At 41.9% G+C, this 27,154-nt stretch overlaps 5 protein-coding genes and 1 pseudogene across 5 annotated transcripts in view; 3 read left to right on the top strand and 3 right to left on the bottom strand.

Moving 5' to 3' along the window:
- Positions 1-27,154, top strand: part of LOC116041771 (tripartite motif-containing protein 16-like) — a 95,087-nt gene that overhangs the window by 16,697 nt on the left and 51,236 nt on the right. The gene's annotated exons all lie outside the window — the stretch shown is intronic.
- Positions 1-27,154, top strand: part of LOC116041796 (tripartite motif-containing protein 16-like) — a 74,034-nt gene that overhangs the window by 7,204 nt on the left and 39,676 nt on the right. The gene's annotated exons all lie outside the window — the stretch shown is intronic.
- Positions 4,121-27,154, bottom strand: part of LOC116041856 — a 51,500-nt pseudogene continuing 28,466 nt past the window's right edge.
- Positions 11,904-13,653, bottom strand: LOC116041798 (tripartite motif-containing protein 16-like). The gene has a single exon (XM_031287854.2). The coding sequence runs from the start codon at positions 13,614-13,616 to the stop codon at positions 11,943-11,945; it is 1,674 nt and encodes a 557-aa protein (XP_031143714.1). The 5' UTR covers positions 13,617-13,653; the 3' UTR covers positions 11,904-11,942.
- Positions 18,743-21,418, bottom strand: LOC116041769 (tripartite motif-containing protein 16-like). Its single transcript, XM_031287800.2, has 2 exons — positions 21,409-21,418; positions 18,743-20,466 (listed from the first exon to the last, which is right to left on the bottom strand). The coding sequence occupies exons 1-2, from the start codon at positions 21,416-21,418 to the stop codon at positions 18,758-18,760; spliced, it is 1,719 nt and encodes a 572-aa protein (XP_031143660.1). The 3' UTR covers positions 18,743-18,757.
- LOC116041792 (tripartite motif-containing protein 16-like) lies at positions 25,314-27,152 on the top strand. The gene has a single exon (XM_031287849.2). The coding sequence runs from the start codon at positions 25,363-25,365 to the stop codon at positions 27,049-27,051; it is 1,689 nt and encodes a 562-aa protein (XP_031143709.1). The 5' UTR covers positions 25,314-25,362; the 3' UTR covers positions 27,052-27,152.

The raw sequence follows: 27,154 nt of genomic DNA on the forward strand, positions 1-27,154 counted from the left end.
GTTCAAGAAATCTATCAGCGAGAGATCCAAAGAACAAGACGGTAAATGGGCCACGGTGATATGTGTAAGTCTATAACTTCCTCTTTGATACAGCATCTTACTGTTATGTCTCGTCAAGTTTGTTAAGTGTTGTCACTCATGTCTTGTCTTGTTGTGCATTTCCTGTCTTATTTTGTATTCACTCTCCCTCTCATTTCAGACCCTGACTTCCTCCCTTTGTGTGATTTTCCCGCCAGTGTGATTGTCTCCCCGTCCCTGATTGTTTTCACCTGGTCTCCCCTACCTCTTGTATAAATAGTCCTTGTTTCCCTTTGTCTTGTGCCAGTTCGTCTTGTCTTGTCTCCATGTTGTGGCAAACGTTCCAGCCAGGTTATTTACGCCAATTCGAATGTTTGATTATTATCTTCTTTGTGAACGCCTTTTGTTTGAACCTTTTTCTAGCAAAGACTTTATTTTGTTTGAACTTTCTACCGTGTCTCTGGGTCGTGCATTTGAGTCCTCCAGTGTCGTGTGTCTGAGTCGTTACACTTACGTAGGTTTATATTATCCATACAGCACACGTTCCACCAAAACAAGTTCCTTCCTGAGGCTATTTAGCAGAGGCACCGTTGCTCCATCCGGCTCTCAGTGCCGCCCAAGATGATTGTGATTGGTTTAAAGATATGCCAATAAACCAGAGCATGTTTTTCTCCCATCCAGGAATGCTGTGTGGACTAGTCAGACCCTCCTCCACAGCGCTGTGAAGGAAGGTCTGGCAATGCGAGACTAAAGAGTAGCTAACATTGAACTACTTGGTACCGAACATTGGGTCCCAACACCTGCTGGAGATGCACTCAGAGATGGTCCGTTAGCCTTTTTTGCTTCCTGATAACGATTCCAATACCTGAACTTGCGTATTGGCCGATACCGAGTACTGATCTGATACCAGTCTGTCTTTTATTTAATGTTTTAACAGCTGTATACTACTATCCCTGTATGGATGTGATATGACTGCTATCATTGTTGTTAAACTTTTTGTGACAATGACATATATACATATGATATTGCCATATATATATGACATATACTTCTCCTTCTCACGAGTGTCCTCATGTTTCTTTTCACGAGACGACTGTCGGGCCCGGACGCCCTGCAGCTGCCCCGCCAGTACGAGTTCCTGCAGGATCTGGGAGAGGGCAGCTTCGGGAAGGTGGTGAAATGTTGGAACAAGGACACCAAACAAACCGTGGCTGTTAAGATCCCCAAATTATCTTACTAACGACAGCAAGGATATATATATCTGTTCAAATATTTAATGGTGATTAATCACACATTATTATCTGTTCTAAAAGTACTAAATGTTTGAAATAAACCAAATACCAAATAACACAAATGAAGATCAGTGGTGGGAAGTCCTATTTCTGTCTTTGGCGTTTTTAGCGCTTTTGTTGTTGTTTTTGGTCCCTTTTTTTTTACATCCTATTTAGTATCTAATTGTTCTCCAATCGTCTTTTTCAATAATCTTTTATCAGTTAACCTTAACTGTCCCACTCGCCGTGTGTCTCCAGGTTTCTATTTTGAAAACGTTGATGCGCCTGAACCTCGACCAGCACAACGTAGTATGTTCTGTTTACGGGAGCTGTATGCACTATTTTTCAATAAATGTAATAACAGAAGGCCTTAAAATGTGAGCATCATTTAGGAAAACATGAAAGTTGTTACATCAAAACGGTTGTTTCTTTTTTTGCCATTTTTTCCCTTCTCTTTCCCTTTCCATTTTTCATTCTGGTGGATCACAGGAGACGACCCTTCACAGTCAAGCCCATAGACTTCGGCTTGGCCATGCCGAGGTCTGAAGCCAGGCAAGGCATGACTCTGCAAACTCTTTGCTTCAGGTAGGATCTACAGAAACACGAATATTATTATTGTTCTGGAGTGAATTTGGTGTTTACAGATTCAGGCTGTTGCTCATGCAGCATTTGTAAATATGACTATGAAAAGCACTGTAATTGGTATGTATTCTACATGTTAAATTTTATTAATTTTTATACTTTTTTTCTACACTGTATATGTCTGATATATATATATACACATATACATACATTCATTATTCATTCAATCTTTATTTATCCTCGAGAGATCATTGAGCAGCGAGCCAGAAAGACAAAAACAGAACAACACAGAAAATACAATCATAACAAATATAGAAAGACAATAAAACATTCAGAATTGGAAAATTATTATTATTATTTGATAAATAATTTGGGATAACAAGAATGCAAAAGAAAGTACAAGCAGATACAAGTAAGAGTTTGCAGGTTTAAAACCAGATTTCAAAGAAACAAAGTGCAGTAATTTATAATTCACTATTTTACATAATAATGCAGGTTTGTATTATTTGTATGCAATCCTGGTTTGTATTTATTTGATGAGTCATCAGTGTGTCAGCAGACGATGATGTAACTCTGCAGCTACAGGTGAGTAAATGTGTCTCGGCCTGTAATATCAGTTTTTGTTTTTGAAGTTTCGTGTGAAGCACTTATCGAAGCTTGTTATCGTTTTAGAGAAATTACATCATTGATGACGTCCGAAGCCTCGCTGCCTGTCAATACCACATGGCTTTATTACACATCCATGATCTACACAAGCAAATTCACTGCCCTCTGCCCTGTTAAACCACTTTCTAGTTTTATAAAACTAATATTGCCCCCTTATTATATCATGATCAATGTATCTCCGTGTGTACCTCGTCCACAGCAATCCCACCAATCGGTCCCAAGTTCTCCCAGTTAGAGAGGAAATGACCTAAACATATTCTTTGTAAATATTTACAATCATTCTCTGAAAGACCCAAGCAGAAATGAACCACTTTGCTGGAAAGCTTTACCACTTCATGAGGCGTCATCTCGCCATCACTTAGAATAACTATGGAGCACCAAAATGTTCAATATTAAATAGATAAATAGCATGTTATACAATAAAAGATCATACAAATACAGGTGAAATAATCCAAGCAGCAGATGAAGGATGCTGATAAGCTGCAGTAAAAACAGGACATGTTAACATGAGGTAGCATTACAACACAATAACTGGGGGCTAAAAGCCAAACATAATGACATACAGGAACAGGAACATGGTACTCTGTGTGCTCATCGCTCAGCTCCGTTCCCCTAACTTTGGTTTTTCAACAAAATGTTTCACTTTTAGACAGAAGTGTGCAGAGATTTGAAGAGATAGAGAAAGAGATAGAAAAAGAGACCAAATTCATGTTGATCTTAAACTATATGAAGTAGGGGAGGGACGAGTAGGTCAAAGGTCAAACACGTTTTGGTACTAGACCGTCATCGGGCAAAATCCTCATCCTTAAAGTGCCCATATTATGAAAAAATCACTTTTTCTGGGATTTGGGGTGTTATGTTGTGTCTCTGGTGCTTCCACACACATACAAACTTTGATAAAAATCCATCCATGCTGTTTAGAGTGAGATACGGTTTCTGAATGTGTCCTGCCTTCAGTCTCTGGGTGAGCTGGTCAAAATCGGTACGGCTTGTGACGTCACAAGCCGAAACGAGCAGGCTAACCGCAACCATTAGCTCGTAGCGTTAGCATGCTAACGCTATGGCTAACGCTAGCATGCTAACGCTAGCATGCTACCTCGTTCTCAATAGCAAAGCACTGCTACAACACACACAAGTTCACCATAATCTACAAAAGAACTACTTCCATGTGCGCCCTCATTTAGAAGTCTCCCAGCTAATCCTGCCTTGTAACTGACCGAAGTTGTAGAAACAGCCTTTCTTTTACTGTCTATGGAGCTAGCTAGCTGACATGATCTACATCTGAGCTACTGGGCATGTGCAGTGCAATCAAAGATAGTACAGAAGAAGAAGAAGAAAAGAGGTCTCACTCTGTAGCTAAAACAGAGACCAGCTGAAAAGAGGATCTGCAGCAGTGAGAGAGAGCGGTGCAGTACAACAACAATATGGTGTTTTTTGAAAATTAAACCATGTAAACCTATTCTGGTACAACCTTAAAATACAATTATGAACCTGAAAATGAGCATAATATGGCTGCTTTAAATCTCTGATCATTTTGCCTGATAAAGGTCTAGTACCGAGACATTGCCATTCAATTTATCTTTGTAGTTAGACAGTGTGCGAGAGTTTTTTTTACAAGTTTACACACTCAAACATCCGCACACAGGTGCATTAAATACAGCTTTACATTTCCCATATTTAAACATATGCTGCAATAAAGTCCTGCACACTGTCGAAGTTGCAGGAAATTGTAATAGTAGGTAAAGTTTTGGTACTAGACCTTCATCAGGCAAAATCCTTCACCTTAAAACTCTGATTATGTTACCTGATGAAGGGTTAGAGTTTCTTTGAGTTACAGCTTTACATTTAAATATCTGACATCTCCTCCAGACTATGTAAAGTATGTGCAAAATATCTCAGCAGAATATTTCCCTGATGACGTGTTTGGATTTTCTGCAGGAAGTCAGACAGCGTGATGAAATTCCCAAAAGGTTTATCTCGTCTGTCTCAGCCGTCTACATACCTGCTGATCATGACTGTCACGTACACTCTGCAGCTGCTGTTAACTGATGGAAGGATTGCGTGTGGACTCGTGTTGAGTGTCGAGCAGCGAGGTGGCCGAGGGCCCCGCGGCGCCGCTGTCTTTCCCCGGCTCAGCGAACGGGAACACTTCTCTGGTCAGGCGTGTGACGAGGCACGGCATCTCTTTCTTCCCAGCGTACTTCCTGCCTTTGGCCTGGAAGCTGTAGGCCACCCGGTGGGAGAGGCGGGTCATCAGGCGCGTCAGCTCCAGGTTACGGTTGGAACCTCCTTTAATAAAGTGCAGAACGTCTGGAGGAAGACGGATCCGAGTGGGTGCATGAACGCCCCGTAACCTGAGGAGAGAACGGAGGGAAGAAACAGAGGAGAAGAGAGGAGGATTGAGAGGTGTTTACCTGGTGGTGAGACAGGAAGTGTGTGTGTTTACCTGGTGGTGAGACAGGAAGTGTGTGTGTGTTTACCTGGTGGTGAGACAGGAAGTGTGTGTGTGTTTACCTGGCGGTGAGACAGGAAGTGTGTGTGTGTTTACCTGGTGGTGAGACAGGAAGTGTGTGTGTGTTTACCTGGTGGTGAGACAGGAAGTGTGTGTGTGTTTACCTGGCGGTGAGACAGGAAGTGTGTGTGTGTTTACCTGGTGGTGTGACAGGAAGTGTGTGTGTGTGTGTGTGTGTGTTTACCTGGCGGTGTGGCGTACATCACAGCTGTGTCTACAGGAACAGAGAGATGCTGTGAGAAGTCTCTGCTGTCACCAGCTGAATCCACCTCCACACCGTCATCCAGACCAGCTCCCCGACACGCCTACACACACACACACACACACACACACACACACACACACACACACAGAGACACACACACACACAAAGATAGAAATGTCACAAAGCTGTTGAAAAAGCGACAAAAATGTAGTTAAACGTAGAAAAAACCCTTAACATACAAGAGAACATGAGACATATCACAACAACTACAGAAAACAACAAAATGTGTGTGTGTGTGTGTGTGTGTGTGTGTGTGTGTGTGTGTGTGTGTGTGTGTGTGTGTGTGTGTGTGTGTTTGTGCGCGTGTGTGCGTCAGTAAAGACTCTGACCTGTACGAGGAACACTTTGGCCTTCTTCTCCATGTTTTCGTTGTCAAAATATGAAAAGAGACGACACAGTTGGACGGGTTTCCCATCAGCCCCGAACACACATCCCTCGTCCCCGTGAGACGACAAGACGGCCAGAAAACAGTCCTTCACAGGCCGCCGGCTCTCTGCACACACACACACACACACACACACACACACACACACACACATACAGACTTTTATTCTCAAAGTATTCTGACATTTATCTCAGAAATGTTCAACCTTTTCCTTGAAATATTACAACTTTTTAATCTCTTCTTAATACTCAAAATAACTTTTTGTCCTGTAAACTTTATTCTTTAGATATTATGACATTATGTTCTCTATATATGAGACACACACACTCACACACACACACACACACACACACGCCCAGACAGTTTGCTCTACAGTCCATCAGGTAAATGTTTTATAACTTTGTTTTTCAGATTTGGATCTCGTGACCAATAATACTGTCAGTGTGTGTGTGTGTGTACAGTTTGATGTGTTAGTGATAAGCAGCTCTGATCTCTCCGTGGACCTTCAGTCTGTTTGATATCTGGGTGTCTCTGCTGACGCTGCACACAGAGAAGCAAACACACAATCTGTCTTACCACGTAGAGACAAAGACACAATGTCAGTATAGAGCAAACCCAGTTCTTAAAAAGAAGTCTGACGTGGAATAATAATGCTGAACGCTACGAAGCTAACAGCATTAGTCTGTTTATCTTTACAAAACATTTAGAAACTCTGAGCCAGCTGACAGCAGCTGACACTATAAATACTGATCAAACATTTAACAGGATTCCTGCTGTGTGTTACCTAGGCTGTTTAATACATGCCTCTCTACTCAAAAAGCAATATTAGATCAGTTATATGCAAATACCCTAAAAAGGAGAATTTAAGAAGATGTGTAAAAACCTTGAAACTGCCCTTAGACCTTAGAGGGTTTTAATAATCATCAATAATTATTCATGCTGTGTTACCTTTCAAACTTAATCCTGTTTTTCTGTTTCTAGTTCTGACATTCTTGATGCTGTTGCTGTGTGTTACCTTTCAGAAACAGCTGGTAGATCTCGTCCCCGCTCAGGTCGTCGTGGATGTCCACCTTGAAGCCCAACTTGCTGAGGGTGTGGTGGAGAGTCTTGGTGTCCTTGTCGGCTCCAGGCCTCCTCCCCAGATTCACACCGGGGTCAAACTGGGCCACAGACACCAGCACTACCCGGTTACACTCCCTGCTGTCATTCACCCGGCCTCTCCACCGCTGCATCCTTCTTCTGCTGCTCGCTGGGTGAAAGATAAAGTCTCTGTGTGTTTGTTATGTGTGTCTCTGACAGACGTTGTGTCTCTGTGTGTCTCTGTGTGTCTCTGTCTCTGTGTGTCTCTGTGTGTCTCTGTCTCTGTGTGTCTCTGTGTGTCTCTGTGTGTCTCTGTCTCTGTGTGTCTCTGTCTCTGTGTGTCTCTGTGTCTCTCTGTGTGTCTCTGTCTCTGCAGATCAAACCCTCCCAGCACAGCTGTGAACCTGCAGACACACCTGTCCGACCGTATATGGACTTCCCTCTGCAGGCTGTTACATGTTGAAGGATCACGTGCGTTTACGTCTCACAGCGTTATGCAACTTCCTCCTTTTCCTTCTGTGCTGGGAAACGACACTGTTCAATCTCTCTACACGTCTCCCTCAGGTGTGTTTCTCCAGATGACTCAGCGCTCGTCTGCTGAACATAAAAACAGGGTTTAACAGTCACAGACTCTTAACATGCTGCTCTATTATTCAAATATTTATTATAGCTTTTATTTATAATTTAGAGGGTCTGTTTAAACTGAAACACTGCAAATGTTTCTTGTGTATGGTGCTGGGCCTGGGTACCAAAGTGTGTTCCCTCATGTTGAACATGTTTGACTTTAAACTAATCTGACTCTGAATCTAAATTAAAGAAGTGATTCGGCTGAAACAGGACCTGTGTTGGAGCTTTGAGTCAACACAATAAAAGTCTTTATTTTTATATTGCAACTTTTTTATTGTTTTAGTTAAGCTGTGTTCCCTTATTTCAAGGTTCAGTATCTGTCATGTGCACAACAATAACAGAAGTAGTTGTTCAGCTCAAACAATGCTCATTAAGGGACCGGTCTGTATTTATGGAATGGACCACCGGAGGAAAATAGGGGAGGGTCATGTCTTTTATTCTTTGTTGAGGGGAGGGTCATCCAATTTTTTTTAGTCTAGGGGTGACGGTCACCCAACTTTTGGATTCATGAGAACAGCAACATTTCAAAGTGGCTTGTTTGGTGCATATTTATCCATGTAGCTCCATGTAGCTCTCTCAGTCTCGGCCCCTATCGCTAGCAGATGGGTCCCTCCCTATTAAGTCTGCTTAACTGTAGCTTTAGAGACCGTGGGATTTCCCAAACTCCATAAATCCCGCTCGCACATATAAACACAAAACTGCTTTGCTAGCTCCATCGTGTTGTAACTAAGACATCTGATGAAAAAATAATTTTATTCATTAGCATGATTGCCGTAACTGCGTATATTTATATTTTTGTTACTGTACTTTTTACAGTAGTACATTTATCTGACTGCTGTTGTAGGTAGTTACTTTACTGATCATACGTTTATACATGAATATAATAATTAAAACAATATAGAAGTTGTCATTGGCAATAACTAACTTTGTCGATTTCTTACTGTGCTGGACCGTCGAATACGAGCGTCCAAAGCGAGCGTCAAAAAGCTTTAAATAAAAAAACACCGAAAAAAAACATTGAAAACGTTGGAAAATGTATCAAAAAGCATCAACAAAAGCCTTGAATGCGTCAAAAGCGTTTTCAAAAAGCATCGAAATATGGAAAAAAGCCTTGAGGATCGAAGGAACCAGAAAATATTCACATTTAACAAGCTGCAATTTAGAGAAGTTTTACTTTTTTTAATAAAAAAATGACTCAAACTGATTCATTGATTATTAAAATAGTTGACGATTAACTTAATAGTTGACGACTTCTCGGTTAATCTTTGCAGCTCTAGTTTTAGATTCAAAGGTAAATTAAAAAAGTATCTTTCTGTTTTATAATCACAGAGTATTCCTCTGTGATTAAAAATGTTTTGGGAGGACGCTGAAGCCCAGACACTAAATACAGGTTGCAGAGTGAGAACATACATAAACCTGTCAAGAGAAGTGGAGTTACCCATCAAGTCACACAGGCTGCAGAGTCAACAGTCATCAGTAAGTTTCCTATTCAGGTTTGAGAACCGGGCGTCTCTCAGTTTAGTCAAATCTAATTCAGATGAACTCGTCAAACAGTCGCTGAGTTCTGTTACGTAATCAGAGCTGTCACTTTCTGACAGGCTATGATTATATTTAAAACGTCTTCCATGACTCAGACACTGAAACTGTGTTGAGTAATTAATAAGCATAGGCGCCGATTTATGTTTTCCTCCGTGGGTGCTCACAGGCGCACGCCCTTTAAAAAAAAAAAAGTAGTCAAAAAATGTTTGCATTTCACAACCTTAGGAAATGGACAGCGGTGGACACGAACACACACACCTATTAACTCGATAATAAAGTTTTGGCTTTCCATAATCTTTAAACTCAGGACAGCGCCACTTCTCACAAATACAGGTAGGATTGGAGATGAAAAGTTTAACTGACACATAACCGCAATCACCTTTGTGGGAAATTAAGAATCATCAATGCCACCTGTCTGTTTGGTGGAACTCTCTGCACTGGTGGTGGATGTTGATGCACTTGCATCATTAGGCTTTGCTTTTTTAACAACAAATCTGTCCATTTTAGTCTCACTCTGATTACCTAATGCACATGCACACACTGTATGGTGGGGGGATGGAGAGGGGTCACTGAAGAGGCGTTTTCATCCGAGAGATGCTGTGATTGGTGAATAAGATATGGAGCAGGGGACTGACAGCGACATAACCAATCACACGATGACAGATGCTCCACTTAGCACCAACTGCAATGTTTAATACTAAATGAATGTAGCCTACTGGCAGTCTGGCACACGTGGGTGCTCAGTATTTTCCGTGGGTGCTCCAGAGCACCCTCAGTATCGGCGCCTATGTTAATAAGAGTGACTATCTAGCGCATATTTTAGCAGTTTTATCGTTTTTGTGTTATTAATCTGTTTCTGCAGTACATTGGTTAAAACTTTAAATATTTTTTCCCTGCTTTATTGTGAAAGTCATGTGCTTATTTTAGAAGAGCCTTATAGTTTTATAAAGTTCCTGTCCCGTCCTTTAAATAAAAAAACACAGAAAAAAAACATTTAAAAACGTTGGAAAATGTATCAAAAAGCATCAACAAAATGAATGCCTTCAATGCGTCAAAAGTGTTTTAAAAAAGCATCGAAATGCAGAAAAAAGCCTCGAGGATCGAAGGAACCAGAAAATATTCACATTTAACAAACTGCAATTTAGAGAAGTTTTACTTTTTTTACTAAAAAAATGACTCAAACTGATTCATTGATTATCAAAATAGTTGACGATTAACTTAATAGTTGACGATTAACTTAATAGTTGACGATTAACTTAATAGTTGACGATTATCTTAGTTGACGACTTATCGGTTAATCTTTGCAGCTCTTGTTTTAGATTCAAAGGTCAATTTAGAAAGTATCTGAGTATTCCTCGGTGATTCAAAATGTTTTGGGAGGACGCTGAAGCCCAGACACTAAATACAGGTTGCAGAGTGAGAACATACATAAACCTGTCAAGAGAAGTTACCCATCAAGTTGCAGAAACAACAGTCATCAGTAAGTTTCCTCTTCAGGTTTGAGAGCCGGGCATCAGTTTAGTCAAATCTAATTCATATGAACTCGTCAAACTAAATGACTCATAAAGACGTTTAATAAGAAGTGTGTGCAAACTACTGACAGAGTACTTCATGTCCCAGGGGCGGAGCCATACGTTGTAAACATCCGGGGCTCACTCTAAATCTATTTCTCCCAAGGAGATTTTGATCCCATTTACCAGAGCTATTTGCACTACATTTCAAGACATTTCAGATAATAGAATAACTGAACATCATTTGGCAAAAACATGATAGTTTCCATGGAACTATCTAATTGTTCTTCAATTGTCTTCATCATTCTGAAACCAATACTATAGATTATACACTATTGAAATGCTCTCACTTTCGTATACACTATTAAAATTCTTTTAACTAACTTTCTGTCATATTTGCTGAAACTGACCCTATGATCCAGTAGAACTACATGAAGCAGGTCATTTAAAAAAGAATCTGGCTCCTCTGGCTCCACCTACAGCCTGTAGTGCGATTTGCAAAAATCCCCTGCTCCCTGTTCAGATGCACCAATCAGGGCCAGGAGAGGTGTCTAACTGTTCAGATGCACCAATCAGGGCCAGGGGAGGTGTCTAACTGTGTGTCAGTCACTGTTCATGCACACACATTCATTCTCCCTTGTGGGGGGAGGGGTTTAGGAGACCGTTTTGGGCTTTAGCAGAAAGGGGGAAGGGACTGAGAAGTTGTTGATGTTCAAATTTTTTGGCTAAGTCCAGGATCCTCGCAATCCTACGTACAGTACCTTTAAACGCTCTCATAAACATTATTGAAATTATTTTAAGACACTACTTAAACACTCTAATATACATTATTTAAACGCTCTCATACACACTTCTTTTAACGCTGTGAACACGTGATAGAAAACTCTGCTATTTTCTCTGTGACGGAGCAGTTTTAGTGAGGAAAGTTGAAAGGACAGACTGACTCTAAACATGAACACTGTACTTTGTGTTGTTTCAGGAGGAAAAGTGCCTCAGTTATACTCTCATATCAGTTTCACATTTTCTCCATCAGCTTTGTATGAAACCCTGGAATGAAGACGGGAAGAAAATACTTTGTTGATGTTAGTTTACTGATCATGTAAAGCTTCAGTTTGTTCACACATCCCATCAGTAAAGTCTGTTCAAAGACTCTTGTTCAATGATTTCATCAACAGATTCACTTTATCCACACAATCACTTTGTTTGAACCAGGATCTTAGCTATGTAAAAGACAATTTATTGATTATGATTATGATAACAACATTTGGTCCGCCAAACAAATAAATGTAAATCTAGATTTCTTTACAAATAACATGTCAACAGAAGCGGAAAAAAAAAGTTAAACAAAATAGCACCAAAAACATCTCAACACGTCTAAAATGGTGATAAAGGCAACAAAAACTTAAAAAAAATGGAATGTCACAACAATCAGCTCTCAAGTTAAAACGAGTTAAAACACAGAATTTAACCCTTAAATGACTTCTCTCTATTTCAGTTTACACAACTCAGCAGAGTCTCCATAACCATAAACCCAAAGATTAAACCTTAGTCCAGCATAGAGTGGCTGAGTGAATGTGGTCTGGACTCTGTGGAGGAGAGTCATGGTTTCAGAGACGCTGTAGAAGGACAGAATACCTGCACTGTGATCCAGGTACACTCCTACTCTGGAGGACTCAGGACCTGAGACGGGAGTTTGGACTTTGTTGGACCAAAATGTATAACTGTTGTTGATACAATCTAACGCCCAAGATTTGTCATTTCGTCCAAATCCACATTCATCAAACCCCCCTGCTCTGCTGATATTCTTGTATGCGACTGCTACATCAACTCCTCCTCTCCCTCTCCTCTCCACCTCCCAGTAACATCGTCCAGTCAGACTCTCTCTACTCAGGACCTGCCACCAGTTGGTGAATCCGTCTGGGTGACTAGACTCACACTGTTTTTGACTCAATGTTGCTTTTCTGTTCCCCTCAGATAATAACAGCCGTGCGTTTGCTGTGTTTGGATCCAGTGTGATTTCACATGAATATTTTAAGAATCCAGCTCTGGTCTTGGGCTCTGGTTGTGGCAGTAAAACGTCCACTTCAGTCCCTATCAGTGAGTAATTTGTCCACTTCTCTCTCAGAACGTCCTGTAGTTTATCTCTGACTTCTGACACGGCTGCTGTCACGTCCTCAAAGCAGCTCAGAGGACGGATATGGATGCTGGATGTTGATTGGCTAAGTGGTGACAGTGAGGGGTAGTTGTGTAGAAACTGGTTGTGATCCTCTGTGTGTGAGAGCTTCTTCAGCTCAGCGTCTTTCCTCTTCAGCTCAGTGATCTCCTGCTCCAGCTTCTCCTGAAGCTCTTTGACTCGACTCACTTCTCTTTTCTGCTGAGATCTGACCTGCTGCTTCACATCAGAGCTTCTTTTCTCCAGGAGACGGATCAGCTCAGTGAAGATCTTCTCGCTGTCCTCCACTGCTTTATCAGCAGAGGGATTGATGGCCTCCGCCTGCTGTTGAAGCAGCTTCACATCTTTCTCTCTGTCCTGGATTCTCTGCTGGATGTTTTGTCGACTCCCCTCGAGCTCTCTCTGCCTCTCAGCTCTCTCTGCTGCAGCTGAGACTGTGTCGTGGCCTTTATGTTCCTCCACAGGGCAGAGATAACAGATAAGCTGCTGATCAGTACGGCAGAACATCTTCATCACCTCATCATGACCAGAGCAGACGTTCTCCTGGAGCTTCTTGGACACCAGCTTGTGTTTCTTGAATGTGTCTGATTCATAATGAGGCTGAAGATGTTTTTCACAGAAAGATGCCAGACATTGCAGACAGGACTTGTGTGCTTTGAGTTTTCTCCCGGTGCAGACATCACAGGCCACATCTTCAGCTCCAGCATAGCAGTGATCAGCAGGAGCAGCTCGGAGTCCAGTCTTCTTCAGCTCCTCCACTAAATCTGCTAACATGGTGCTTTTCAGCAGGACAGGCCTCGGTGTGAACGTCTTCCTGCACTGAGGGCAGCTGTAACTGTACTTACGATCCTCTACATCCCAGTGGCTTTTAATACAGTTCATGCAGTAGCTGTGTCCACAGGGAGTAGTCACCGGATCCTTCAGTAGATCCAGACAGATGGAACAAGAGAAGGTTTCCCGGTCCAGCTGAACTCCTTTCTGCGCCATTTCACTTCTCGCTCAGTGACAACGACTGTCTGAGTCTCACTTGCTGAGAACAGCAGTTATAACACTTGATAACTCCTCCCAAACAGCATGTGTTTGGGAGGAGTTATCAAGTTTAGCTTCATTCCAAAAAGAGGAGCGCTTGATGTTGCAATGCCCATACTACCATTAGTATGCCAAGAAAAGATTTAGTATGTCTCAATTAGGCTGTCAAAAATATTTCCTAATGCAACCGTTTGCATTTTGTGTATGTGCATAATATTATAATCATTCAAAACATAAAAGGTCTTTATGTCTTTTTTATTTTTAATATGTAATAAAATGGTGCTATGATTTTGCTGTAATTCATTAGGAAAGTTGGCTTGGTTGTCTGACGTGGTACCATGGTAACAACAGCCACCAGGGTGTGGTGATGTTCTGTCTCCTGTAAGATTACGTGTCGTTACGTCATCCACACGCGACAGCAGTCGGCTCTGTAGCCTACTTTCTTAAAATATGGAAACTATTACACTAATTTAGTGTTTTTAAATGACCAGAGATACCTTTCTACATGTAGTCAGTGAGTATGACGTAAAGAAATAGAGACATATTGAGCTTTAAAACCGGCTTTAGGATTTAAATAAACTAAGCACAAGAGATAAGGAAATTTGTGTTTGGTAGATTATTTCTTTGTTTCTTATACCATTGGAAAGCCTGATTATTTCCCTTTTAAATGGTGCCCCATTTGTAAGGAACTTGCATTTGTGGGATGAGCAACAGAGCTGAGTATGTGGGTTGCACCCATGAACAATTTGCCAAATCTTCTCTGACAATGCCAAACAGCTTTTCTTTGTTGACTCTTGTATGGTGTTGTTTGATGGATTGGGTGATTGAAGTCTGAAGTAACAAGACATATTGACAATTTCACAATTTATTCATTTCACAAACAGGAGCGTCAGTCGCATGTGGAAGAACCATACACAGCCACAACATCCTGGCACCTCCTCCTCATGCTGGTCACCAGCCTGGTCACACACTGCTCTGACATGGCATCCCATTCTTCAACCAGCATTAGTTGCAACACAGCCAACGTGGTTGTATTGGTCACTCTGGCACAACAGCACCCCCAAGCTGATCCCACAAGAGTTCAATGGGGTTAAGGTCAGGGCTGCTGGAATGTCCTTCCATCCTCTCCACTCCCACATTCTGGAGGTAGTCTCTGATAAACCCCGCTCTGTGGGGATGAGCGTTGTCATCTTGGAGGATAGGGTTTGGTCCCAGACTGTGGAGATATGGGATTGCCACTGATTGCAATAGCAACAGCAAAGAAAAGCTGTTTGGCATTGTCAGAGACCATTTGGCAAATGTTTCATGGGACCCACATACTCAGCTCTCGTACAAATGTGGCACCATTTAAAATGGAAATAATCAGGCTTTCCAATGGTATAAGATCTATTGGAAAGAATCATTGTTACAACAAAGACTTATCTACCAAACACAAATTTCCTTATTTTTTTGTGCACAGTTTAGTCTGAGCTATGATCTAAAAACAGCATAGATACGCTGTTGTACTTCCCCGGCATGTTGGTTACACCCATATGCAAACTGTAGTTCTGAAGGGGAGGGAACAAGGAAATATGTGCACAGAGTGGAGCTGGCTGTGTTTGAGAGTGGGAAGAGGAGGGAGGAGTTATCAAGCTTTGTTCATTCCTGGAAGAGGAGCGCTTTGACAGAAATACTGGGTGTGTTGCAATGGCCATACTACCATTAGTATGACAGAAAAATATTTAGTTTTCCCCAATACATAGTATGTCAAATATATGTCCTAATGCACCAGGTTGCATTTTGCATTTCTGACCCACAATCGTCTGTGCACCATATCTGAGCAAGAGGCTCAAAGTTCAAGCTGCAATGTTATCACAGAGTTTTAATTCAATTCAATTTTATTTATAGTAACAAATCATAACAAGAGTTATCCAAAGACACTACAGATAGAGTAGGTCTAGACCACATTCTATATTTTACAAAGACCCAACAATTACAGTAATTCCCCCAAGAGTAAGCATTTAGTGCTCCAGTGGTGAGGAAAACTTCCTGTTAGGGAGAAATCTCGGACAGACCCAGACTTTTGGTAAGCGGTGTCTGACAGTGCCGGTTGGGGGTGTGATGAACAGTGGCAATAATAATCACACTAAAGATAATGGAACTATGACTAGAAATTGTAGTTGTAGTTGTTCATGCCATAGCAGGGCACTGCAGGGCGTTACAGGGTGTAGCAGGGCATAGCAGGGCACTGCATGGCATAACAGGACGTAGCAGGGCACTGCAGGGCATAGCAGGACGTAGTAGGGCATAGCATGGCACTGCATAGTGTAGCAGGGTGTAGCAGGGTGTAGCAGGGTGTAGCAGGGCATAGTAGGGCACGGAGCAGGACCACGGCGACAGCTGCAACCATGATTTAGGTGCCACCCTAATCCAAGGAAAACTGCTGGGCGAAAAAAACACAAGGACTCCGGGGAATAAGCTCCTCAGAGCTAGGTTAGTAACAAGCATTTCTGGGACATGGATGCACACAGATGGAAAGAGAGAGGAGAGAGGAGCTCAGTGTGTCAAAGGAAGTCCCCCGGCAGCCTAAAGCTATAACAGCATAATTAAAAGCTGGTGCAGGGCAAAGTTGAGCCAGTTCTATAAGGGTTGGTAGATGAATCTGACGACTATGAAGAGAAGCAGAGAAGAGAAGGGGTGCCGTGTCTGGAGCAATGCACCCTCCCCCACCAGTCTAGGTGAACGCTGCAACTTCTCACTCCCTAACTATAAGCTTTATCAAAGGGGAAAGTTTTAAGTTTACTCTTAAATGTGGTGACGGTGTCTGCCTCCCGAACCCAGACTGGGAGCTGGTTCCACAGGAGAGGAGCCTGATAGCTGAAGGCTCTGGCTCCCACTCTACTTTTAGAGACTCTAGGAACCACAAGTAACTCTGCATTCTGGGAGCGCAGTGCTCTAGTGGGACAATAAGGTACTATGAGCTCTTCAATATATGATGGTGCTTGACCATTTAGAGCTTTGTAGATCAGGAGAAGGATTTTAAATTCAATCCTGGATTTTACAGGAAGCCAATGCAGAGAAGCTAATACAGGAGAAATATGATGTCTTTTCTTAGTTCTTGTCAGAAACAAACATTAAAACGTCTCTGACTTCTTGAAGTGTGATAAAACAATGTGGAAATACTTGTAACCAAATGTGAAGAATCAACTACACATTATCTGGTGTCTTAGTGTGTCAGGACTTTTAAGTCTTTGTAATATTTATTGACTCAATGCAAAGAGGAAATGTTGGCTGTAAAAAGCAACAAGTGATAGAAAACTCTGCTCATTTCTCTGTGACGGAGCAGTTTTAGTGAGGAAAGTTGAAAGGACAGAGACTGACTGACTCTAAACATGAACACTGTACTTTGTGGTGTTTCAGGAGGAAAAGTGCCTCAGTTATGGCGTTTTTCCATTACATGGTACCTGCTCGACTTACCTCGACTCTACTCGCCTCGACTCGACTCGGCACACTGTGCGTCCATTTTCCATTGCAGATTTTAGTACCGCCTCAGCGTGGCTGTTCGTCTTGCCGGCTCAACGCACACACCAGCGCACAAATATAACATCAGGCCACTTGAGCTTGTTTTACAGTTCTGTGGAGGCTCCACGCAGAGCTTTCACCGTAGCCTATGTAATATGTGGCCTGATGTATACATTTGTCAGCTGGTGTGTGCGTCGAGCCAGCATGTGTGTGTGTGTACGTAGGATACGGCGAAAGCTCTGCTGGAGCCTCCGCAGAACTGTAAACAAGCGGCGCCGTAGTAAACTGCTGTGACCTAACGCGACACACACACAGAACGTGGAAGGTGTGTGTTGCCAGAAGACACATTTAGTTTCTAAAGAAGCTGGAGGCAGCAAAAAAAAAAACAGCTGGCTAAACTGTTTAAAAATAGCGGGTTTGTTCAGGACACCCCCGTCTGTCGCTTTCACGTCACCTTTTCGGCTCGCCTCAGCTCGCTGGGAACCTCGACTGAGGAGGTACTAAAAAAAGTACCTGTTAGCAGGTACCAGGGACTTTTTTTCGTAATGGAAAACCAAAAAAGGCGAGTAGAGTAGAGGCGAGTCGAGCAGGTACCATGTAATGGAAAAGTGCCATTATACTCTCATATCAGTTTCACATTTTCTCCGTCAGCTTTGTATGAAACCCTGGAATGAAGACGGGAAGAAAAGACTTTGTTGATGTTAGTTTATTCATCATGTAAAGCTTCAGTTTGTTCACACATCCCATCAGTAAAGTCTGTTCAAAGACTCTTGTTCAATGATTTCATCAACACATTCACTTCATCCACACAATCACTTTGTTTGAACCAGAATCTCAGCTATGTAAAAGAGAAGAATAAGTTATTGATTATGATTATGATAACAACATTTGGTCCGCCAAACAAATAAATGTAAATCTGGATTTCTTTACAAATGTCCACAAAGAGAACAAAGTGTGTAGGATAAAGGAGGTCTGGTGCTTTCTCTCTTCAGAGCCATGCAGTGGAAGAGAAACTAAATACACTTTTAGTTTGATTTGATTTTTGGGTCACACCAAACATTTGGCCCGTCCCACATGGGATTACAAGACACCGCTATTTAACAGACATCTTCCTGTCCCGCAGATACATAACGTGGAGAAATACATGAATAACAAACAACAGCTAATATCTACAGATCATCTCGGTAAAGATCTTTTTTAACATATCATCCTGTTTCAACAATCAAAGGTAAAATAACAGATCTCAACTGAGCACATTGAGAGCTTCAGGGACTCCCCGAATGTTTTTCTCAACAAACAAAAACATCTCATCACTTCTAAAACGTCAATACAAGCAAAATAAACGTCAAACATATTTACAAAAATGTTTAGAAAAGCAAATAAATGTCGAAAAAAAGTGAAAACAAATGTTGATAAAAGCAAAAAAATAAGAAAAAGCAACAAAAACATAGAAAAAAAAGCAACAAAAATGGGTTGAAATGAAAAACGTCAAAAAATTCAAATAGAATGTCACAAAAAATCAGCTCTCAGCAACAAACATGGAGACTAAATAAATCGAAGAGTTAAAACACAGATTTTAACCTTTAAATGACTTCTGTCTATTTCAGTTTACACAACTCAGCAGAGGCTCCAATAGTAGAGACAAGGCCCCAAAAATCAAACATTAGTCCAGCATAGAGCGGCTGAGTGAATGTGGTCTGGACTCTGTGGAGGAGAGTCATGGTTTCAGAGACGCTGTAGAAGGACAGAATACCTGCACTGTGATCCAGGTACACTCCTACTCTGGAGGACTCAGGACCTGAGACGGGAGTTTGGACTTTGTTGTAATAAAATGTATAACTGTTGTTTTTACAATATAACGCCCAAGATTTATCATTTCGTCCAAATCCACATTCATCCGACCTCCCTGTTCTGCTGATATTCTTGTATGCGACTGCTACAGAAACTCCTCCTCTCCTCTTCACCTCCCAGTAACAACGTCCAGTCAGACTCTCTCTACTCAGGACCTGCCACCAGATAGTGAATCTGTCTGGGTGACTAGAATAAGACTGTTGTAGTAACATGAATGTTGCTTTCCTGTTCCCCTCAGATAATAACAGCTGTGTGTATGCTGTGTTTGGATCCAGTGTGATTTCACGTGAATATTTTAAGAATCCAGCTCTGGTCTTGGGCTCTGGTTGTGGCAGTAAAACGTCCATTTCAGTCCCTGTCAGTGAGACGTTTGTCCACTTCTCTCTCAGAACGTCCTGTAGTTTATCTCTGACTTCTGACACGGCTGCTGTCACGTCCTCAAAGCAGCTCAGAGGACAGATATGGATGCTGGATGTAGATTGGCTGAGTGGTGACAGTGAGGGGTAGTTGTGTAGAAACTGGTTGTGATCCTCTGTGTGTGAGAGCTTCTTCAGCTCAGCGTCTTTCCTCTTCAGCTCAGTGATCTCCTGCTCCAGCTTCTCCTGAAGCTCTTTGACTCGACTCACTTCTCTTTTCTGCTGAGATCTGACCTGCTGCTTCACATCAGAGCTTCTTTTCTCCAGGAGACGGATCAGCTCAGTGAAGATCTTCTCGCTGTCCTCCACTGCTTTATCAGCAGAGAGATCGATGGCCTCCGCCTGCTGTTGAAGCAGCTTCACATCTTTCTCTCTGTCCTGGATTCTCTGCTGGATGTTTTGTCGACTCCCCTCGAGCTCTCTCTGCCTCTCAGCACTCTCTGCTGCAGCAGAGACTGTGTCGTGGCCTTTATGTTCCTCCACAGAGCAGAGATAACAGATAAGCTGCTGATCAGTATGGCAGAACATCTTCATCACCTCATCATGACGAGAGCAGACGTTCTCCTGGAGCTTCTTGGATGGCTCCACCAGCTTGTGTTTCTTTAATGGAGCTGATTCATAATGAGGCTGAAGATGTTTCTCACAATAAGAGGCCAGACAGATCAGACAGGACTTGTGTGCTTTGAGTTTTCTCCCAGTGCAGACATCACAGGCCACATCTTCAACTCCAGCATAGCAGTGATCAGCAGGAGCAGCTTGGAGTCCAGTCTTCTTCAGCTCCTCTACTATAACTGCTAACATGGTGTTTTTCAGCAGGACAGGCCTCGGTGTGAACGTCTTCCTGCACTGAGGACAACTGTAGCTGTACTTACGATCCTCTTTATCCCAGTGGCTTTTAATACAGTTCATGCAGTAGCTGTGTCCACAGGGAGTAGTCACCGGATCCTTCAGTAGATCCAGACAGATGGAACAAGAGAAGGTTTCCCGGTCCAGCTGAACTCCTTTCTGCTCCACTTCACCTCTCAGTGATGACTGTCTAACTGTGACTTACAGTATGTGTGACTGTCTTATCAAGGGATCCAGGTTCAAGGTTCAGCTTTATTGTCATTATACAACACAGGGAGGGGTTATCAAGCTTTGATTCCTTCCAGGATGAGGAGTGGCACCTTGAGTTTGGACTTTGTTTCCTCATTTTAATTGACACCTCAGTTAAAACGTCCTCTACATCAGAAAACATGACATTTCTAGTTGTAAAATACTTCTTGGCTCCTGAGGTTTTGTTGACGTCTCTGACTCTTACTCAAAGTCTCTTAAATTTTCCTTTTTACTGGTTTAAAATCAACTGAAATTTATCAAACTAAACTGTCATAAAACCCTTAAATTGCTGTATAATAATCTCACAATCCTAGAACTGTGATGGCTATGGACATTTCTGTTAACTGTTTGGTCATTTCTGTTGCCTGTATTGTTGATTTCTGTAGGTTTCCTGTGTTGGTATGTTTATTCTGTAGTTTTCTGTTCCTGTCTTGTAAATATGTCCTGTGTTGTGTATTGTGGTCTTTATATATTTTGTTGTGTTCCCTGTTGTGACTTTCTCTGTTTATGTTGTGTTTCCTGTCTTATTTCTGTCTTGTCTTGCCAGATTACTTCCTGTGTTTTCCCTCCTTTGTTGATTGTCCTGCCCCGCCCTGATGTGTTTCACCTGTTGTCTCACCTGTTCCTGATTTACTCATCACCTCATGTATTTAGCCTCTGTGTTCCCTTTGTCTCTTGTTAGATCGTCTTGTGTTCTTCCCTGTGACCTGTGTTTTGCTCCCTCGTGTCTTGTGTCAGCTTGTGTTCCTGCCTGTGTTTTTGCCCGTCAGTTTATGCATTACCTTGTGAGTTTTCCAGTCTTTGTACTGCCGCTTTTTGTTTAATTAAATCCCTGAGTTACATTCATCTCCTGCCTGCCTGCCTCAACCTGCATTTGGGTCCTCTACCTTCCGCCATCATCACAAGAATGTGTGTAAAAGGTGTCAGATAAGTACTCTGAACACAGGTGCATAACAAGATGCCATTTTATCCCCTTATTTTCTCTGTAAACCACTGAGTTTAAACTCCAACGCTAACATTTTAACTTCCTACAGTATGCTGATGTGGCGCTGGTTGGCCTTCTGTGTGAGAGGGACTCTGGAAAAGGTCAAACATATTTTAATGATTTCTCTGCAGCGGTGGTGTAAGGAGAGTAAGAGACTCTCCTGATAAACTTGAACCTTTGACCATCACTGGATCCCCTGTAGAAACTGTCAGGAGTTTCAAATATGTCTTTATATAAAGAATCAGGTAAACATCAATAGCACAAAAACATCAAGTGTAATTCTCAAAGATATGAATAAAAAAAACACACGACGATACAAACAATGAAATAACAGATTAATTACGTAAAAAAATAGAGGTATATGTAAACATGAAATCACAATTAGAGGTTTCAGGGCATAAAGCTCTACAGTTTCTACAAGTTTAATACTTGTTTTGTTTAACAATCTAAGTGACTTGAGTAGAGATTTTAGTTCTATGAGAAAAGGCACAACATTAGTGAAATTAATTAGAAAATGTCTGCTTGTGAATATATAATTTGGCAAATAGAATGATGAAATGAATTCCACCCCACGTCACATGATGACCTTTCACATTATCACGTGACAGACACTATCACAACACTAGGCAAGCCTTCATGAGACGCTTCACACTACCTTTACCTAAAAATAATGCCATAAAGAAAACTGTCATGTATAGGGCGATGTCAAACTGGAACATATTACCACTGCATTTAACACAGATTACAAGTGAGATCAGTTTTAAGAAGGGAGTTAAATTAGCAATTAGTCCAACAGAAATCATCTTAAAGTGTATATGATAGTTGGGATGTGATTGTGGATTAATGTTGTGTTGTTTACCTAAGTACAGACAATAGTGTACACTGGTACAGTCTCTATTGCTTGTGTCAAACGTTTGTTGAGAAGGAAATGAGAAATTATCATAAAAATATATTTTATTGATAATGTTGAATTATTAAAGGTTCAATATGTAATATATTTACTGTAATAAATCCAAAATGACCCCAATGCGTCATCAGATATTAAGGAAACATGCTAAGTTGAAATATTATCTTTTCTGACAACAATGCTAATGCCAGTATTTTCTCCTTTTGAAATTTTCATTCAGACAGAATGTCTGTTTGTGTTTTGGCCTGTGTGTTGGTATCAACTGCCCAGTTTGACAGCCAGGCAGGGTTGCCAGATATACCTGTAAACACGTAAACCCAGCACACTACTGCTGTGTTCAAGCAATGAAAAAACTAACTAGAGTTTGGTTCACATGAACTGCTGCTGTGCAGACTGTAGCTCCAGTTGTGCCCACTGTCATTTAGCAATGGGAAACTGTAAAGTGTAAAGTAACTAGTTACTAAAGCTGTCAGATGAATGTAGTGGAGTAAAAAGTACAATATTTCTCTCTGAAATGTAGCGGAGTAGAAGTAGAAAGTGGCATGAAAAAAAAAGACTCAAGTAAAGTACAAGTACCTCAACATTTGGACTGAAGTACAGTACTGGAGTAAATGTACTTAGTTACATTCCACCACTGCTACCTTCCACACATTTATCACCTTTGTGTGGGAAGCGAGGCGATGAAATTCACTCGAGACAAAGGAGAACCCCTGAGCCAGACTGTGAAACATTTCAAAGTGTTTTTGATGTTTCTGAGCCGTTGTTTTAGGGATTACAGCATCTGTTTTTTCAGATATCCAGACCAATGATTTGTCTCCATCTGCTGGTCGCTGTCATAACGAGCAACATCGTTGGAGTGTGATTACTACACGGTGGAGAGGAACTACGGACATTTACTCCAGTACTGGACGTAAGTATCATTCTGAGGTACTTTATTTTACTCAGGTGTTTAAGAGATAAGAACCAGTTAGAGTTAAAGTCACTTTCATTTGACTCTGATTCTGTCAAGGGTTGTGTTTGAATTATTGTAAACAATATAAATTTGTATTCAACTTAATTACAGGACAACTCAGTCATTTAGTAAACTGGGGAGCCGTCTCCAAACCCTCTGATTCTAAGAAGAGTTTATCTCCTAAAAGCTGAAGTCAGCAGAGTTTTTAAATGAGAAATGAGCTCTGTTGTAAACAAGTGTTGCTGCATTCCTTATTGCATACTTTACCGCATACTTTTTCTTTTAACTTTAGTACAAACTGCAGCTGCTCTTACAAAGTACGTACTGTTGCCTGCAGTACAGTCTGCAGACAATCGGGACATCAAACTCTGATAACATTACAGCTTGAACTTTGAGCCTCTTGCTCAGATATGCTGCACAGAGGATTGTGGGTCAGAAAAGCACGCTGGTTTGCATACTGCAAAATGCAATCTTGTGCATTAGGACATATATTTGGCATACTGCATTTGATATACTATGTATTGGGGAAAACTAAATATTTTTCTGTCATACTAATGTTAGTATGGGCATTGCAACACACCCAGTATTTCTCTCAAAGTGCTCCTCTTCCAGGAATTAACAAAGCTTGATAACTCCTCCCTCCTCTTCCTGCTCCCAAACACAGCCAGCTCCACTCTGTGCACATATTTCCTTGTTCCCTCCCCTTCAGAACTACAGTTTGCAGATGGGTGTAACCAACATGCTGGGGAAGTACAACAGCGTATCACTGCTGTTTTTAGATCAGAGCTCAGACTAAACTGTGCACTCTGACAATGCCAAACAGCTTTTCTATGCCTCCAGAATTTGGGAGTGGAGAGGATGGAAGGACCGTCCAGGAGTCCTGACCTCAACCCCATTGAACACTTGTGGGATCAGCTTGGGCGTGTTGTTCATGCCAGAGTGACCAACACAACCACATTGGCTGACGTGCGACTATTGCTGGTTGAAGAATGGGATGCCATCCCACAGCAGTGTGTGACCAGGCTGGTGACCAGCATGAGGAGGAGGTGCCAGGATGTTGTGGCTGTGTATGGTTCTTCCACACGCTACTGACGCTCCTGTTTGTGAAATGAATAAATTGTGAAAATCCCAATATGTCTTGTTACTTCAGACTTCAATCACCCAATCCACCAAACAACACCAAACAAGAGTCAACAAAGAAAAGCTGTTTGGCATTGTCAGAGAAGATTTGGCAAATTGTTCATGGGTGCAACCCACATACTCAGCTCTGTTGCTCATCCCACAAATGCAAGTTCCTTACAGATGGGGCACCATTTAAAAGGGAAATAATCAGGCTTTCCAATGGTATAAGAAACAAAGAAATAATCTATCAAACACAAATTTCCTTATTTTTTGTGCTTAGTTTATTTAAATCCTAATAGATAAAAAAATGAACGTTACCACGTATAGCTCCAGCCGGTTTTAAAGCTCATTATGTCAGTATGTCATACTCACTGACTACATGTAGAAAGGTATCTCTGGTCATTTAAAAACACTATATTAGTATAATAGTTTCCATATTTTAAGAAACATGGCTATAGAGCTGACTGTTGAGTAGGAAACTGAAGGCAGCCGCCGACTGCTGTCGCGTGTGGATGACGTAACAACACGTAATCTTACAGGAGACAGATCATCACCACACCCTGGTGGCTGTTGTTACCATGGTACCACGTCAGACAACCAAGCCAACTTTACTAATATATTTGAGAAGAATCATTGTATTAAATATTAAAAACAAAAAAAACATAAAGACCTTTTCTGTATGGAATGATTATATTATGCACATACACAAAATGTGAACAGTTTCAACAGCATTGCAACACAAAGCACTCCTCTTCTAGGAATGAAGCTAAACTTGATAACTCCTCCCAAACACATGCTGTTTTTAGATCAGAGCTCAGACTAGTTTCACTTCTCAGGAAGTGAGACTCAGTCGTTGTCACTGAGCGAGAGGTGAAATGGCGCAGAAAGGAGTTCAGCTGGACCGGGAAACCTTCTCTTGTTCCATCTGTCTGGATCTACTGAAGGATCCGGTGACTACTCCCTGTGGACACAGCTACTGCATGAACTGTATTAAAAGCCACTGGGATGGAGAGGATCGTAAGTACAGCTACAGCTGTCCTCAGTGCAGGAAGACGTTCACACCGAGGCCTGTCCTGCTGAAAAACACCATGTTAGCAGATTTAGTGGAGGAGCTGAAGAAGACTGGACTCCAAGCTGCTCCTGCTGATCACTGCTATGCTGGAGCTGAAGATGTGGCCTGTGATGTCTGCACCGGGAGAAAACTCAAAGCACACAAGTCCTGTCTCTTCTGTCTTGTCTCTTACTGTGAGAAACATCTTCAGCCTCATTATGAATCAGAGACATTCAAGAAACACAAGCTGGTGGAGCCGTCCAAGAAGCTCCAGGAGAACGTCTGCTCTCGTCATGATGAGGTGATGAAGATTTTCTGTCGTACTGATCAGCAGCTTATCTGTTCTCTCTGCTTAATGGAGGAACATAAAGGCCACGACACAGTCTCAGCTGCAGCAGAGAGAGCTGAGAGGCAGAGAGAGCTCGAGGGGAGTCGACAAAACATCCAGCGGAGAATCCAGGACAGAGAGAAAGATGTGAAGCTGCTTCAACAGCAGGCGGAGGCCATCAATCTCTCTGCTGATAAAGCAGTGGAGGACAGCGAGAAGATCTTCACTGAGCTGATCCGTCTCCTGGAGAAAAGAAGCTCTGATGTGAAGCAGCAGGTCAGATCCCAGCAGAAAAGAGAAGTGAGTCGAGTCAAAGAGCTTCAGGAGAAGCTGGAGCAGGAGATCACTGAGCTGAAGAGGAAAGACGCTGAGCTGAAGAAGCTCTCACACACAGAGGATCACAACCAGTTTCTACACAACTACCCCTCACTGTCACCACTCAGCCAATCTACATCCAGCATCCATATCCGTCCTCTGAGCTGCTTTGAGGACGTGACAGCAGCCGTGTCAGAAGTCAGAGATAAACTACAGGACGTCCTGAGAGAGAAGAGGACAAACGTCTCACTGACAGGGACTGAAGTGGACGTTTTACTGCCACAACCAGAGCCCAAGACCAGAGCTGAATTCTTAAAATATTCACGTGAAATCACACTGGATCCAAACACAGCAAACACACGGCTGTTATTATCTGAGGGGAACAGGAAAGCAACATTAATGTATAAACAACAGTCTTATTCTAGTCACCCGGACAGATTCACTTACTGGTGGCAGGTCCTGAGTAGAGAGAGTCTGACTGGACGTTGTTACTGGGAGGTGGAGAGGAGAGGGAGAGGAGAAGTTTATGTAGCAGTCACATACAAGAATATCAGCAGAGCAGGGAGGTCGGATGAATGTGGATTTGGACTAAATGACAAATCTTGGGCGTTAGATTGTGACAACAACAGTTATACATTTTGTTACAACAAAGTCCAAACTCCCGTCTCAGGTCCTGAGTCCTCCAGAGTAGGAGTGTACCTGGATCACAGTGCAGGTATTCTGTCCTTCTACAGCATCTCTGAAACCATGACTCTCCTCCACAGAGTCCAGACCACATTCACTCAGCCGCTCTATGCTGGACTAAGGTTTGATTGTTGGGGCCTTTTCTTGCTTAATGGAGCCTCTGCTGAGTTGTGTAAACTGAAATAGACAGAAGTCATTTAAGGGTTAAATTCTGTTTTAACTCTTCGACTTATTTTGTCTCCATGTTTGTTGCTAAGAGCTGGTTGTTGTATCATTCTACTTTTTTGAC

The sequence above is a fragment of the Sander lucioperca genome, chromosome 14, assembly GCF_008315115.2.
Source record: "Sander lucioperca isolate FBNREF2018 chromosome 14, SLUC_FBN_1.2, whole genome shotgun sequence".
Classification (NCBI taxonomy): Eukaryota; Metazoa; Chordata; class Actinopteri; order Perciformes; family Percidae; genus Sander; species Sander lucioperca.